General features: G+C 38.8%; 1 protein-coding gene across 6 annotated transcripts in view; it reads left to right on the top strand.

Annotated features, from left to right (window-relative positions):
* The window catches only part of SEMA5A (semaphorin 5A), a 354,573-nt gene that overhangs the window by 118,655 nt on the left and 220,216 nt on the right, over nucleotides 1-15,702 (top strand). For all 6 annotated transcript variants that reach the window (XM_064443361.1, XM_064443360.1, XM_064443364.1 and 3 more), the window contains one exon: nucleotides 9,772-9,871. In XM_064443361.1, the coding sequence (XP_064299431.1) occupies nucleotides 9,772-9,871 (100 nt within the window). The remainder of the gene's footprint in view (nucleotides 1-9,771; nucleotides 9,872-15,702) is intronic.

Raw genomic sequence — 15,702 nt, 5'->3', positions numbered from 1 at the left:
TTATAACATCAGGTATTCCATGTTTGAGTCAAAGGTGTTTCCTTAGAAGTGGGGAGGGTATGGTTAATGAGATCTCTTCCAGCTGGCTAGTGTAACTTTGCAAAGTAGGTTTTATTGTTTGGTTTGGTTTTTTGTTTTTTTTTTTTTTTTTTCTGGAATGGTCTGGGGCTCTAGTTTCATGCTGTTTCTGTGTATGAGAGAAAGAAAACTCAAAGGGGCTGTAATTGTGTATCAGGGCTGATACCTTGTCACCGCGTAATTTCTGTAGAACTCGCAAGTGATTCTGAGTATATAAAAACTGCGCTTGTAGCACTGAAACTGCTTTCATCTAGGTGGGGGTTCAATCTTTTTTCCCTTACACCTTCTTGTATTTGTATGCAATGTGTGTGTTTTGAACAACGAAGCATAAACAATTCAAAACCCTTGTTCAGGAAAATAAGAAATAAGTAGTCATTGCAGCAGATGTTAGTCTCTTCCCTGAGGGCACAGACAGTCAGAACCCAAATTCCCTTTAATTATCCCAGTAATAGACAGATGCACACACATAAGAATGCAGAAATATGTACTTCTAGCTGAGGAAGCTCTGGCAGGACAAAGAAAACAGGAATGCAGGCTGGATTTTGGACCTTGAGACTTTGGAGGTTCAAGTGTATTGTAAAAGCAGGTGAGGGAACCGGGGCAGGGCAATTGCTGTGACTGCGCCTGCCCTGCCCGGAGAGTGGTACGCAGCTCGTGGAGGCAGTGACTTTGTGCCTCCATGAGAGAACCAATGAAAGATGTGAGGAGTCGGGTAGAAGGAAGTAAGTTTACAGTAGGCTTAAGAAAGAAGTTTAAGTTCACTTGTTTAATGTCAATAAACATGCTTCTAAGTATGCTTTATTTTCCGTTTCTCCCATTAATAATAAATGAATTACTTATAGCCCTGCCTCATTACCTCCAAAATTGTTCTGAAGCTGTACCAATTGTTCAGAAAACAAGACCCAATAAGCGGGTGGTGAGCTTTCTGGAAAATGTCAAGAGGTTTATGGTCTTGGGCTTTGTTTTATTACAGATGTTTTAAAGTGGAGAGGAGCTTGGCGAGCTGGCAGAGCTTCTAGATAAGGCTAGAGCTACATATTTATTTCTTGGCCTCTGCCTCTCTCTTTATGAGGAAAGGCAAGATTCAGGACTGTATTCGCTTGTGTTGGATAGGAGAAGGAAGGCAGCTGCCTCGTTTGTGATCCAAAGAGACCTCCAGAATACTGGATCTGGAAAGGGAGCTGCAGTTTTGAGGTTGGTTTTGTCTTTTAGTTGTTTGGGGATTTTTCCCCCCCCCCTCCTTATGAGTGAAGATGAGCTCTGAACTGCAGATGGAGATCTGACACGTTTTCATGTTTCCAAAGAGGAACCAAATGTAGTGTGGTAAGACTTAAAAGAGGAATCTTTCTGTTTGTGGTTGCTGATATAATCATGCTGGGCAAAGTTGTAACTCCATCTTTTCTTTTATGGAGGATTGGATTGCACTAGCTAATCCTGCCTAAACAATTGTTTTTACTTTTTTCCTTGGTGGGAATAAAAGGTGTATTATTTTCTTATGTCTTCCTGGATTTTAGAAACTGTACAGTTCTTATTATCTAATTACTAATTACCAAATGCCTATATTTTTCAATGTATTGTCTAGATTAAAAAACATTTTTAATTTTTATAAGAAATATTTTTAATTTTCAATTTTATTAAAAATTAGGGATTAGCTACTATAAATATGTATTATTTTGTTTCCTAGTTATGATGTCCACGTACTGTTAATTCTGTATTACTAAAGTCAGCAGTGTATACAATCCTGGTATACTTGTGTTGTGTATGGTCAGGGCTACATACAATGTCTTTTCATTAAAATACAATACTGAGTATTGTAACAGACCTACCTGTCCTAATCTTTTAATTTTACAGAGAAACATGAAATGGTGTCAGCTCATGCCATCTTTTTGTTGCCGAACGAGTACTTCTCTCCGCATATGTTGCGTCCATTCTGCTTCTGGTGTATTTCATTTAGATTATTAGAGCCTTCTGGTAACAAAGACTGTTAGATCTGTTACATACATGACCCTTCTTAGCCTTGACATCTGGATGCTTGTAACATATATATGAAAAAGCGGACATGCCAGCTATGTTCTAATCTCAATAACAGGTGGACTGGGAGTTTCACTGGGCCATTGAGCTGGGATTGACTTGGCTTTTCACTTTTTTTTAGAACTGCTTTGTTTCTTTCTGTAACATTTAAATGTTAGAGAGTTGCTTTTTTTCTTGTTTGTCCATTTGACTAAGGTTCTTAATGCAGTAGTTTGTTTTTCTGGTATACTAAAAATTACAGAAAAGGCACCTTCCTAGCCTCTAATTCATGCTGGTGGAGTATATATGTGCTTGGCATCTAAGGGTCAGATTACTTGGGGTTTTTGTTACTCTGGGACTAAAATGCAATGCTGGTGCTACCTTTACTACTATTGTAAGAAGCATTAGTAATTATTTTCTCTGCCTCTGAAATGCATGCTAAAAGACGACAGCATTAGTAGCCATGTAGAAGGGGTTAACAAATCCCCAGAGTGTTGACCTGAGGCTGTGTCTATCTTGAGTGCTCCTGGCTTTGCATTCTACAAGGGGTCTTCGTGCACAGCCTAGGCAACAGGCACTCTACAGCATCTCTGTCTGGGATTTTCCCCAAACCTCCTGTGGACGCGAGCTCTGCAGCATGGGCAAGACACTGTCGCCTTAGTGATACAGTTCTGCAAGTCGAACTACCTAAGCAGTCAGGATCATAAAGCTAAGGAGGTCCTGGAAGCAGATCTGCCAACATGCCGTTGCATATAGAAAGCATATGTCTGGAATTACAGGTTTTGGAAAAGCAGCCTGTAATGGGCAGGCCTTCTCTGCTGTGCACTGAGCTGCCGTCTTCAAAGTGTTCAGCTTCCACCATGGGCCTTGCGGAAGAATAGCAAGTAGCAGGGGAGATGTTTGTGCTTAGATTTTGAGATGAGTATAATTCACATATTGTTTTTGCTGCGGTACTTCCACCTCCTAGAATTAGTCTTTTCTGTAAGAGAAATAGAAGATTATTTGCTGTGCTTACTATGTTTGTTAGATGAGTTTGTTTTGGTTTATGATTTTCTTGCTTGTCTTTGCTTGTCTTTCTCAAAAGAAATGGCACTTCTAATGATTTCATGGTTAATGCAGCCAACAGGAATATACCCCTCAGGAAAAGCCCATTCTGGCCTATTTTGCAACAGTTCTGGGCTAGGATAGAGGAAGAATTTGGTCCAAAGTAAGTATAAATATGTAAAGAATGACTTAAAGTCATTAAGTAATATACAGTAATGACCATTAAGTACAAATATGTAAAGAATGACTTGCATTTGTATGGGTATAAACATTATGTAACGGAAATAGAACCACCATAGTTGTGGTGGAGCTTCATGGCACCGCAGCGTGAGGAGCGCATGAGGGAGGTTGTTCAGGTGTAGCATAGGTTTCTCTCCACTACAGTGACAACTGGACAAGCCTTGATGCCTGAACTCGAAGTCTGTTTGCAGCTGTGTTTTCAGAAGCTCACCTGAGGAAAAAAACACCTCTATATGATACCTTACATTGTCACTTACGTGTTTGTAACTATAGCCACTTTCTTCCTGTTATTTACTACTATTTTTTAAACTCTTGCTCAAAATTATTTAAAACTTGGAGTAATTGTATGCAAATGAGCAACACATGCCTTGAATAAGTCCTGGAAGAATAAGTTATGTTGTTCACAAACTAAGCCTCAGCCCCTTTCGGATAAGCAGGGGTGAACTGTGATTGTTTTTAGAAGTAGCACAGCCATTCTTTGGATGAACTGTCACGATGGAGCCCTCTTTTTTTTTTTTGTTGGAACCTGTGGAATAGTATTTGCACATATTTCCTTTCGTCGCTTGAGCTGTGGTGTGTTTTTTCCTCTCATCTGCAGTGAGTCAGTGACTTACCAGCAAGGGTGTTTAATGCATTTCTGAGGAGAGAATACAGTAAAAGAGCTAGAAAAGACTGGTGATTGGAAACTTAAGAAAAAAAGTATAGACAAAAGTGAATTGTAAATTGTGCAACAGACTCTGGCGTGCCATTTTTCTTCTCTTTTTTTCCAACGTAGAGCAATGATTGTTTTCCTGAAGTTGTTCTGAGTGAATTTATTATTCATGGATATATTTATTTCATAATGGGAATTTTAAAATCAGGACTTAACAATCACACTGAACTGATACTGGTGATGCACAGAAATAAATGAAGAGAATCTTGTTTTTCTCAGTCCTAGTTTTAAAATAGAGACAACAGAGTCCTGAACAGCCACAGCAGAGTGTTCAATAGTGCACCTGTGTCCTTACAGAGTGAATGTTGCAAGTAAGTCCCAAAACAGGGCACGCTGAATGAGTGAACAGGTGGATCACCTCTTGCCAGCTGTGACCCCTTGCTTAACAGATTCCCCTGGGGTTAATGGGGCTGGTACCAGGGCAGCGGGGGTGATGTAATGGAGTCAACGTGGGACATCACTGCAGAGACTTCTGACCTGTCTCTCTGCCTTTGAAGAGGATAGTAATGTAACTTGAGTATCACAGGAAGAGAAGATCTAAGTTAGGCTAAAATCATTATACAGCTTCAGGAAGATGGGGATTATGGTATCATCCTTAGATTAGATACCTTTAATTATAAAATAACTTTACCATGTGGTGGTACATTTTAATTTCCATATGATAAGATTAGTCAATTTGTTGTACCGATGCCACCCAGAGACTTCTGTTAATATTGCAAATCTGCTAGTTTTCAACTGTGGTGGTATTATTATTATTATTATTTAGTAGTAGTAGTAATTATTATTGTTTTGCTAACAGACTTTCTTCAAGAAGGTGGTACTGTGCATATGTTTAATTTTGTGCTTGCTATTTTCAAAAAGGGCACCATGGCATGAGGTGTAAACACTACTGAAATTTTTAATATCTATGTTAATTTTTTAATGAAATCAGGAGGTATTTATTGTCTTTTAACTTTGTTATTTACCATTAAAGATCACTTCTGAGTTCGGTTCTAAACATACCACTCTATTCCTTATTAGTAATTTCTCAATTTATTTTACTGTTTACTATAGCTCTTCTTTGAAGGGCTGAATAATAAAACTTAGATTAGAGAGAACTTTACTATTTTGTTTGCAAAGAACTGCAGAGCTCAGCCCTTGGCAGGTCCTTGGACAATGTAAACCAAACAAGCTATGGCCTGTTGGGCAGACGCTAAATTTAAAGTAAAACCGAGACAGATTTCTGGTCTTTAATTTTTCATATAAATATCTAACATCCTCCTGCCTAACTTTGATTGTTAACCTCCTTTGTCTTTAAAGCTCTTTAGGACAGTCCCTTGACCTTTCCTAGGAGCTGAGGGGACTTTGGTATGTTTGTTTTGCCATAGGTTTATGGCCCATGGCAAACTTAGTTTCCTACTGAATCTAAGCTATTAAAAACAAAACAAAACATAAAAACAAACACCCACACCCCCCCCAAACCAAAAAAACCCCCAACAACCCAAAATGTGAAACCGCCAGGAAAATCCACAGCATGTGATTCACAGCGTGTGGAAGCAAGCTATATAGCTTTCTCAGAATACAACTTTTTCAATACCCATCTTTTAGTTCCATGGGAAAATGTGCATTTTCTTTTGGGAATGTTCTTGAGTTATAAGGCCTGCAGATTTCAGTCCTGTAATAGCAATAAAAAGAAAATATCTTTTTTTGCTAAATACCTTGAATGATATAGTTTTCCACGGACAGCTTTAAATCTGAGAATGATGTCTGCAGGACGGTAAACACGCATACTTAGTTTTAAAGGGGGTAAAAAAAACCATGTTGAAGGTGTGTCTGAATAAGCGTTCTCATTATCAGGAGTAAGAAGGGCTAGGTATTTTACTGTGCTGCACATGAACTGGGGGCAGAGGAAAGGGAGAGGAATGCTGGGAAGGGGAGGATTAGAACTGGGGAGGGATGTTGCTGTTTGTCACCTGTGATCAGCAGGCCGTACAATTAGGTTATGTGTCAGCAGGCCAGATTAATTAACTTGCACATTTATTTATGGTACTGTTGTAGTAAACAAAATCTATAGCAAGGTTATTTTGTAAAGCTTGTCATGTTGCATCTACGTGAAAACCATTAATAAAATAAAATTATTATTGCTTACTACTTTACCACGAGTTGTTAATTCAAAGAAAAATAATTTATAGACCTTTAATAGCTTGTTATGCATTTTTGACTCTAAGGAGGTAACTTGTAACAGAACTCAAAGGTCTTGTTTCACCTAAGGCTTTTCAGGTAGATTTTGCTGTTTAAATGAAGATAAATCTAGTTATTCTGTTGATTTAGTTACATAAATTTTGTGTAGTGTAACTCAAAGCAGCATTTCACCAATAAGTTTTTACTTTTACAGTTTACACGGGTTTTGTCTGATTGTCTTTTTTTGTTTTGGGTTTTGCTGTTCTTTTTTTGGTGGTGGTCTTTTTTTGTTTGTTTTTCCCTTACAGAAGTGTCACAAAGTTGTAGCTTTATCCCATAAAGGCTTATTCCTGTGTGACACGTGATGCCACTGTGACACACGAGATGCAGTTTCAGAGTGTTTACTGAAAAATCCCAGCTCTAGCTGCTGTTTGGTCTTCCTGACCTTATTCCCTCAAGCAAGAACACAGCTGAACGCAACAAAGACAGGATGAAATAATTTATATTTTGGAGGGACAGAGGGGAATTGGATTTCAGAGAGATTTCTTAGCAAGTCCTCATTCTCTTCTTGTTCTCTAGCCTGGGCTTGCCTTGCTCTGCCTGGCCCCTGCTCCCTTGCTCCAAACGGGGAAATAGTCTCAATCACCTGCTTGCTGTACCTTGAAGTTTTATTGTACCTTGCTGAGACTGCAGGACAAGTGGAAGAGAATCGCGTCCTTGAATCTCAGTCTTCCCTGTAGTCTTCTGGCACTGAGACATTTTCAGCTCTGCATATTTGCACACAGCGATACAAATTTGAATGTTAATACATTAGTAACCTGAGTTATACTTTGGCGGTTTAGGGGTAGACTTGTGTGTGATTCTGCAAGATTGTGCCTCAGAGGCAGAAACCTCTGGGCGTGAGCATAGGCAGAGAGAGCCCAGGGAACTGTGGCTGCCATCTCGAAGAGTACAAATTCCCCGTATGCGTGAGGTAGCACTTCCCATGACTTGTGCAACCACATGGAAGGGGAATGTAGCAGCCAAGGGACTAAACCCATGTCCTGGGTTGTCCTTCCAGCCCCACTTGTGACCTCTGCCCACTGGCTTGGTTGGACCCCCAGCCTGGGTACTCTATTCAGTCCTTAAAGCCCTGATTAATTTTATTCCATAAGATATTTGTTCTGTGATTTTATCAGTTATTCATCAGTATTATGATTCTGTCTGAACTTCTGCTACTTTATAAAATGGTTTTACATCCATTTCTGTCCTAGTCACAGTGCTTCACACAAGGAAAAGTAGCCTCTCTGTATCTCAGAACTGAGAGCTCTTTCTGATTGGGAGTGAGAGTGTGTGTGCTCTGTGTGTGTGTGTATTTTTTGTGAAGACCGTGTGCATATTCTATGTCCGTATGGGAAATGTCTGAGGGTATTTATAGAGATTGTAGATATATTGGCTGAAAAACTGATAAACATAATTTTATTTATTTTTCTTTTCTTGGTTTTATTTTTTTTTTTGGTCGTTTTCTCCAGTCAGTGAGATTCTTCAAGACTTACATCTGGATTTCCTTATCTTCATGTCCTATCTAATTTCTCAACGTTTAGAACTTTGCAATTGATTTTTTTCATATAAAATGCCTGAAATGACCGAAAAGTTAAGGGTGCAAAATCAAGTACAAAAAAGTTAAGAAATGCCTCTTTTGAGCCTGCCTGTGTAGCCTTACATATATATATAAAAAAACAGAGAAATAAGTATGCATAGGGCTACACAGGCTTCTAACATATATAAATGTGTGTGTGTATATATTTTTCTTTCCTCCTACTGAATCCTGCTAGGTTCCATGCACAGCATCTGCAGTAGTCGCTGACAGCAACTGTAATCATAGTTATCTAATATGCAGCCCCATCTCCTTTGCCACCCAGTGTTAACACCCTGATTTGAGAACCTCTCCAGTGCAGATGGAATTAACAGTGAATTTAGGTACAAGTCATGGAGAACATGTACAAACTGGTATTACAGGCCTGAAATTGCCCAGATGCATACAGGCTGTCATTAAAAATGCAGAAGTTAGTTTTCTGACACCCAAGTGATTCTACTGCACGGTTCCATCTGTTTTTCCAAAGTATACGATGCTTCAGCTTCTGCACAGCGTGTTTAATGGCTCTCTGCAATGGCTGAACACGTTTTGACACAGAATAACATTTTTCTCCTGGGCCCTCTCCTTAGGAATGGATGACTTGTGCTAAAACTTTAATATTTAAATTAGGAACAAATCATCCTGAAACAGGCACCAGACATGGATTATTTCAACCCAGACATTTGCAAAAGGAAAAACATGCTCATGAGCAAAGAAAGGAGCTTGGAATGGTGTGGGCAACCTGAGCTGCAACTGGTGATACCAATATCAAAAATTACACCACCATGGCACTCTCAGAAGGGGGTTGGTGTATTCTAAATGGTCATGATGATCATGTGCTCACCCTTCATCTTTTCATTGACTGTTTCACATCTATAGTCTTCAAAGAGACAGTTCCACAGCCCGTTGTGCCATACATACGTAGCCCTCTTTACCTTTCACATATGTTCTGGACCACTGCTGTGTGACTACATTAAAAAAAATATATAAGAAAAATGCGTCAATATCCTGAGAATTGGGAGAGAAACTCTAAAGGATGAGGCTTTTTTAAAGAACCTTTTATATTGTTATATCGATTTTATCGATTTTATGTATTCTGTGTGTCTGGGTAAAAAAAAAAAAACCATTCTGTGTTCCCAGAACAACACTTGTGTCCATATAGCCACACTTTTGTGTATCCAGCTAGTGATATGAATGCAAAAATAACTACTAATAATGCAAATATTTAAGGATTTCGTGTGCCGTTATTTATGTGTGTTTAACTTTCAAAGTAGGAGTAGATTCATATTCTGAATACAAGTAATGCTCCTTGCCGATTTTCAGCAACTCACCCACTTGTTTGTCCTGTTTTATGTAGCATTAAATTGGTCCGAGAAAGGCAGGTTAAAAAAATAAAAGGTTCCCCTGAATGTCAAGCATTTTTCCTTTCCCCCCCTCATGTCTTAACCTTTTTATTGTAAAAGTAATGAAAAGTAAAATTTGCTTGTTTTTATCATTGTTTTCCACTTGATGAGATCCTTTTATAAAGAACAAAGAAAAAAAAATGCCTAGTCCTCAGCTGCTTCTGATGCATGGAAAATTAATCTGACTTTACTTCAATATGTACCACTGAGTTGCAGTCGTACTGTCGTGTTTTCTGCTTAACCTAAAGAGGAAAAATACATCTGGCTTATAAATCAGACCAAAAATTGAATACTTCATTCAAGCATGTATGGGGTGACTGTTCTATATATTTTACAGGCCTGTAGTGTAAACTACATGGTATGTTGGTAAAAGCCCCCTGTGTTTCCTTAGAGGACTATACCCAAGAAAACTTGCAGCCTCGCAGTATCTGCACATGTAATGTTGGCTTCCTCCTGTACTGCAACTTGTGACATTTACAGTAACAGTTGTATTTCTTGATTGTTTCTAGACATTGCCCCTTGGTTACATGTGTTCAGAGCAGAAGATGCTGTGGACTTCTCACAGTTAACATTTGACCCAGGACAAAAAGAGCTTATTGCTGGAGCAAGGTGAGAGATCTGTTTTCTTTTCATGTTACATCACACTGGATTTTGTTCTTTGTTGATAAATAATAGTGAGCCAAATTCTAACATCAGCATGCTCTTGTGCAACTCCTCTGCCTTCCAGACCCATTAAACTGAACATTTTGTATGTTTATTTCTCTTATTCCTGACTGAAATTAAAAGATGGACTGCTTGGTATCAAGGATTCTAATAGCTTACACTGTTCTCATTTTTAAGAGGAGTATTCTGGAGTACTCTCAAACTTTGGATGCATACAGTAGAACAGGCAGATGCTGTATGGCAATGGGACAAAAGTTACCATAGCACAAAAACCTACGACGATCCCAAATTTGGCTAAACAATATGGCTCTTTGTGCTTGGATTAGTCTAATAATTATTCAGTAAAATGGCATGAATGATCTGTTGAAAGACTGCAGAGTTAGTGGTAAATTCAGCGATAATAATGATTTTTGCACAGTAGGACAGTACTTTGCAAACTGTGATCAACAGTGACTCTGTCTTAGGTGTCAACATTGAAGCAGTGACAGTCCTTGAATACCATTTTTTCTTCTCTTAGCATATGAGGTATAATAAAACATTTTGGTTGGCAAAAAACTTTAACCATCTAAACTTATGATTTAAATCTACCTTCTGAATATATTTTACTCTTGAATTAACAAAGTTCTAGTCACTTTATTTTTCTGTTAGATTTAGTATTGGATTATACTTCTGTGTCCCAATTTGTTTCTTAGTTAACAATGAAGTTCAAAATAGAGAGTCACAAAATGCACTGCGAGAAAATTTTTTTCCATGTGCCAGTGGAAGTTGCTTAACTACAATGGCAAAACTTTCTGAGTGTGGAGATAGATATATGTCTCTGGCCCACCTGAGGTGGAATATCCTGTGCACTCATGTTGATTTTTCTATTCTGTAAGGTGCCAAATGACATGAGGCACGAAGCTGACAGCTGGCACTGTTCTGTAAAGATGGCCAGCAGAAGTCAGGGCTGTCTGAGTCTCTCCTCAGTCCCATGAAATTATGTGTTGGATCGATGCACACTGTATAGATCTCAATAACCAAAGGAAAAAATGACACACCACCCCCCAGTCCCCCTTTTCTTCTCTGTACTGTTTGTCTGAGCTCCAAATCACAGCAAAGAACATGCTCATTTAAATTTGTGCTTTTGATGAAGTCTTTAGAATCACTATGGGATAAGCTTTGGATGATTTTGTTGAATAGTCAGTGACTACAAAAAAATGCCAGCTGCCAATTCTGCCTTTTGCAAAAGACCCAATACAGTGAAAGCAATAGGATTCGCTTGGTTACTCCATAAGTCAATGCTGCTTCAGAGCTTCATATCTCTTATTCTGGCTAAAATTGCAAAAATAAAAGTATTCAGTCTTTTAAAAATCACAACAGAAATCTTTGTTTTCCACAGTCCAGTATGACTGGCTGTTATTTGTTCATAGATTTTATTGGATTTTTCCTTTCCTTACTCTGCATTTCCATTCTAAAATCTACGCTTTTCCACAGCGCTGGTGTGTTTGGCCCTGGAGACCTCACTTCAGAATGGCTGTACTTGCCAGCCAGTTTCTCTAATTCTACATATTGTTGATATTAGTATGTCCTTTTCACTACACATTTTGCTCTTCTTGAAGCATTGTGCCAGACTATATGGTGAAAGTCATTTTATATCACGGCGTCATAGATTCAGAGACTAGCAACCAGCTGTCAAGCTGCTCTAGTCCCAAAACCGCCAGGGCTGATTTTACTGGTTATGCACCTTTTGCATGTAGTCCCTGCTACCACGTAGCATGGATCAGCTCACTGTGAATATGACAATAACAAACATACAAACAAAATACAGTTGTGAAACTTTGACACTATTGGAAATTGTTAAATCCGTTTTCCATCACTGATATTCACTGCGGGTGATTCTCTCCCATTTTTTAAGTTCTACATCCTCTAAAGAGGTTCATGACTTGTTTGTCTTAATAAGCAAAGTGGCAAAGGTCCCAGCTGGGATCCAGACTGGATTGCCGTTAGGAGCTGCCGATGTCATGCAGCTACATAAAAAGACAGGTATGATCCCATGATGCCTCAAAAGGTGTCTCCAGTAGTGACAGAGAACTGTTGATACCATTGCACAAGGTCCTTGGGAGACTTTAAACTGTAGTAGTGTGCATTAGTCTGTTTATATGTGCTTAACAAGGTTAACTGGAATTGGAAAGACATGTAACGAAGGGCTGCTGAAAGGCAAATGAAGAGGGTTGGAACTCTAGTGCAGGAAAACAGGCTCAGTGTGTGCACGGTGCCTGCCCATAAATCCATCAGCAGGTACGTCTAGGGAAGGAAATAGCTGTATAAACTACACAGTAGTGCTGGCAGAAAACCAAATTGGTTTAAGTTGGCCATGGGTAATTTAGTCAAGAAACAATGAGTTTTGTCTCATTTTACCAGTGTGAACAAAACAAGAACAGATACACTTTTGAGACAGAGATCTCTTAAATATATGGAAGGGACATGATTCTATAGTATTTGCCCTAGCAGGCAATGACTGGGAAGGTAATTACTAGTTATATATTGCTAATATTTGTCTTGCTTGTATGGGAAATGAAGGTGGTCTTCTGATGTCTGTGGGCATTCTGTAGTTGCTGTGCTGTGTTGTAATACTTCTGTTTTAAAACAATGTCATTTGGTCTTCTCTCAATCTGCTGTGTGAAAGGAGGTATATGTTTACCATTGGTGAGGGCTTTGGAGGGAGAGGAATATCTTCTTCTAAAATGACTGATGAGTTAGCCTGGATCTCAGTAACAACCTACAGTTGCCCTGCTTGCCTGGGACATTTTTGCACAAATTATCCATGTGAAAAATTCATTTAGATAGCTTTGAGGACTGCAGGAGCGGGGGGGGGGGGAGCTGGGGACAGACAGGGGAAAAGGCAGAAGGAGAAATTTATCTTGCCCGACTGAGTCTAAAGTGCGTAGTGAAGACAAGTGAAGATTACAGTTCAATTTATGAAGCTGAATTAAAGGAAGAAGAATTATTTTTATTATGGTTGCTGGGTTTTAAAATTTGCATTTGAAGAATGTGACAGATTTTTCAGTGTTATGTCAATTGGGTCTAGATTTAATGTAAAAGGAAATTTTTTCCTTAATAGGTATGTGCTAAATTATATGAGATTATACATTTATGTAAAATGGAAAAAAAAAGAAAATAGATTCTCTGCAGAGAAAATTCAGTATGGATGTAAAACAGTTGTTTAGTACATTGTGAAGAATATTGGCTTTTGACACAGGGCAATGTAGCTATGTTCCCGTGAAACTCTATCTTTAAAATTTGCCCCAGGCATTGTTCCTAGCATCACATATGACCTGGCAGATAAAAATAAATGAGTTGTCTTGCAATCTGAAACCTTCTAGAGAATTCATTTGTTTTCTTCGAAAAAAACCCATATGGCAGGGCAGAATTTACCTTTATAATTAAGCGGCATCAGCAAAGGATTACTCTAAGGGCGTTAGCTCCTCAGTAAACTCAAGGAAATGAGAGACTGCTTGTTTATCTTATTCTGATAAATCCTGATGAAATATGCAGATGAATATTTCTCTGTGTGTTATCTAGTGGACTGACTTAGCATTTAATCAAACATGATAATGATTTCTGTATTTTGAAATACCAGTAAGCATGGAGGTTCATGGATTTCTCCAAGAACAACCTTGCCTTCTTTTCCTGTATGGAAGCACTTTGCCATATGTCCTGCAGTGGTTTTTTGTTTCTCTCTTGGAAAGGCCAACTGAGGGGGGAAAAAGACCTACTCAAGGGAAGGATACGGTGGTGTCTGAAATGTCCTGGCAAATTTTGCATTACCTTTTCTTCTCCTTGTTCTCTGACAATGCAGTAAACACTTATTAGGCCTAGTTCTTATAAATCATAAATTGTTAAATGTGTTCCAGCAACTTTAGTAAAATGAGAGCCAACTAGAAGCATGTCTCAAACCCAGTAGTTTGGGGCAAAAATGTTGACGTTCAAAATAATTATTTACATTTTTCTTTTAACACATTCTTTTTTCACTCTTTTTTTGTGTATGACTTTAAATTTTTTTTCTTAATGATGTTATTCAGACCACACAAGAAGAATTTGATCAGAAGAAACTTGTTTGTTTAAAGGAAAAATGAAGTAATCTTCCTCTTCTGAGTGTTGTTTGGAAGCTTGAATGAACAAGCCTCTTGTGCTTGAAATTATGAACTGGTAGCAGCCTAGCTGGAGTTCATTCTTAAGATGCAGTAATTTATTTTTTAAAATTCAAGTTGGGCTAGTTCAGCTCTACTTTAAAATATTACAGTTACTTACCAGAAATGGGTCTCAAAGCTATTCGACTTTTTTTTTATTGGATAATATATGTTGAGACATATCTTACATTATTTTTTACACAGAGCATGCTAATAATGGTGGCTTTCTCATCTATGTTCTCCTGCAAGTTAATTAGATTTGTCTTCAGGATTATAACTTGCTTTCAGGTGGCTTATTGCCTCAGTCACTCCTTATCTCGCTGATGAAGGACTGTAACAGTATGCCTTTTCACTTAATTAGATGTGTGTTTGGAAACGTTAATTTGAACCATTACCACTACTTGCCGTAATAACAGAAAGGCAAATTAAAGGATTCATTAACAGTGGTTTAAGAATCTCTAATAAAGGAATAAATAACTGTACAGGTTTGCTTCTTGCTGTTGTTTGTTCCCAGCAGGAGAATCTGAGAGCTTCATGTTAATGAGATGCTCTGAGGGCTACATGTTGGGAGGATACACACACACCAGGAATTAGTGCTATATTCTTCAAACATCCATCTGGGTTTTATTGCTCATTTAACACTTGGTTCAGGGTAAGCAATGTCTGTCCTTCCACTGATTGATCTGATCTAATCTGAACTATGGTTTAATGTTAAATCTAAGAGAAGTTATCATCCTACTGCTGTGGAAAGAGGAAGGTCTTTCTCCCCCTACTGCTTCTCTTCCCTACCTTGCTAACGGCTTCCTAAATATTTTTAAAAGCTAATGCTTTGTACCTCTCCTGCTCATGCCTTGTTCCACTGCGCAGTTTTCTCCGCCTTTCTGCTCTGGTTGCAGAGTAGCACTAGTCAATTCACTAACCCCACAAAAATTACTCATTTTCTTATGCTTATTATTTTGTCTTGCCATTTTAATTAGTGGAACTAACACAATGCATTGTCAGAGGAGCCCTGGAGTTGACTTGGGGTAAGATGAAAAGAGAAATGGCAGGGGTAAATGGAACTTCTTTGGCAGAGAACACTGCTGTTTCAATGTAAGCCGTCTTTAGAAATTACATCAGATGAGCGGTGTTCTGAAGGTACCTGTCTTTAATTGAAGTCATGACAAACTGGATCTGTGCTAGCAGTAGTATATGTCCTGCTGCAGAATACAGCAACTTATGCCTTCTCTTGGTTCCTGGTTAGACTGTGTTCTCAGGTTAGTTAGCTGCTCCTTTCTTCTGCAATGAATGTTAGTCCAAACATATAGTTTCTGTCCTGCATCACCAGCAGTTTGGTCCTTGCCAAACTTGTGTACCTCCGTGTGCTTTTATGGCACTGAAATGCAGGGCAAGGAGCTACCAGTTGGCCAGAGGCTGATAACCATGCTATAGAGGAAGTCCTAGAGAGGTACCACTCGGAGCAGCAGTGAGGTCTGTGAAGAACTCTCCCCTGCTTCGTTGGTGCCTTGCATGAATTATTGCAGTGCCCCTGTGGATGCAGCCGAGTGGCTGCACTCATCATGGAGAGGGCTGTGCAGATGCCAGGCAGGCGTGTGGGTCTTGGTCCTC

Source organism: Phalacrocorax carbo, chromosome 2, assembly GCF_963921805.1.
Source record: "Phalacrocorax carbo chromosome 2, bPhaCar2.1, whole genome shotgun sequence".
Taxonomy (NCBI): Eukaryota; Metazoa; Chordata; class Aves; order Suliformes; family Phalacrocoracidae; genus Phalacrocorax; species Phalacrocorax carbo.
This window is presented reverse-complemented; position numbering and strand designations above follow the sequence as displayed.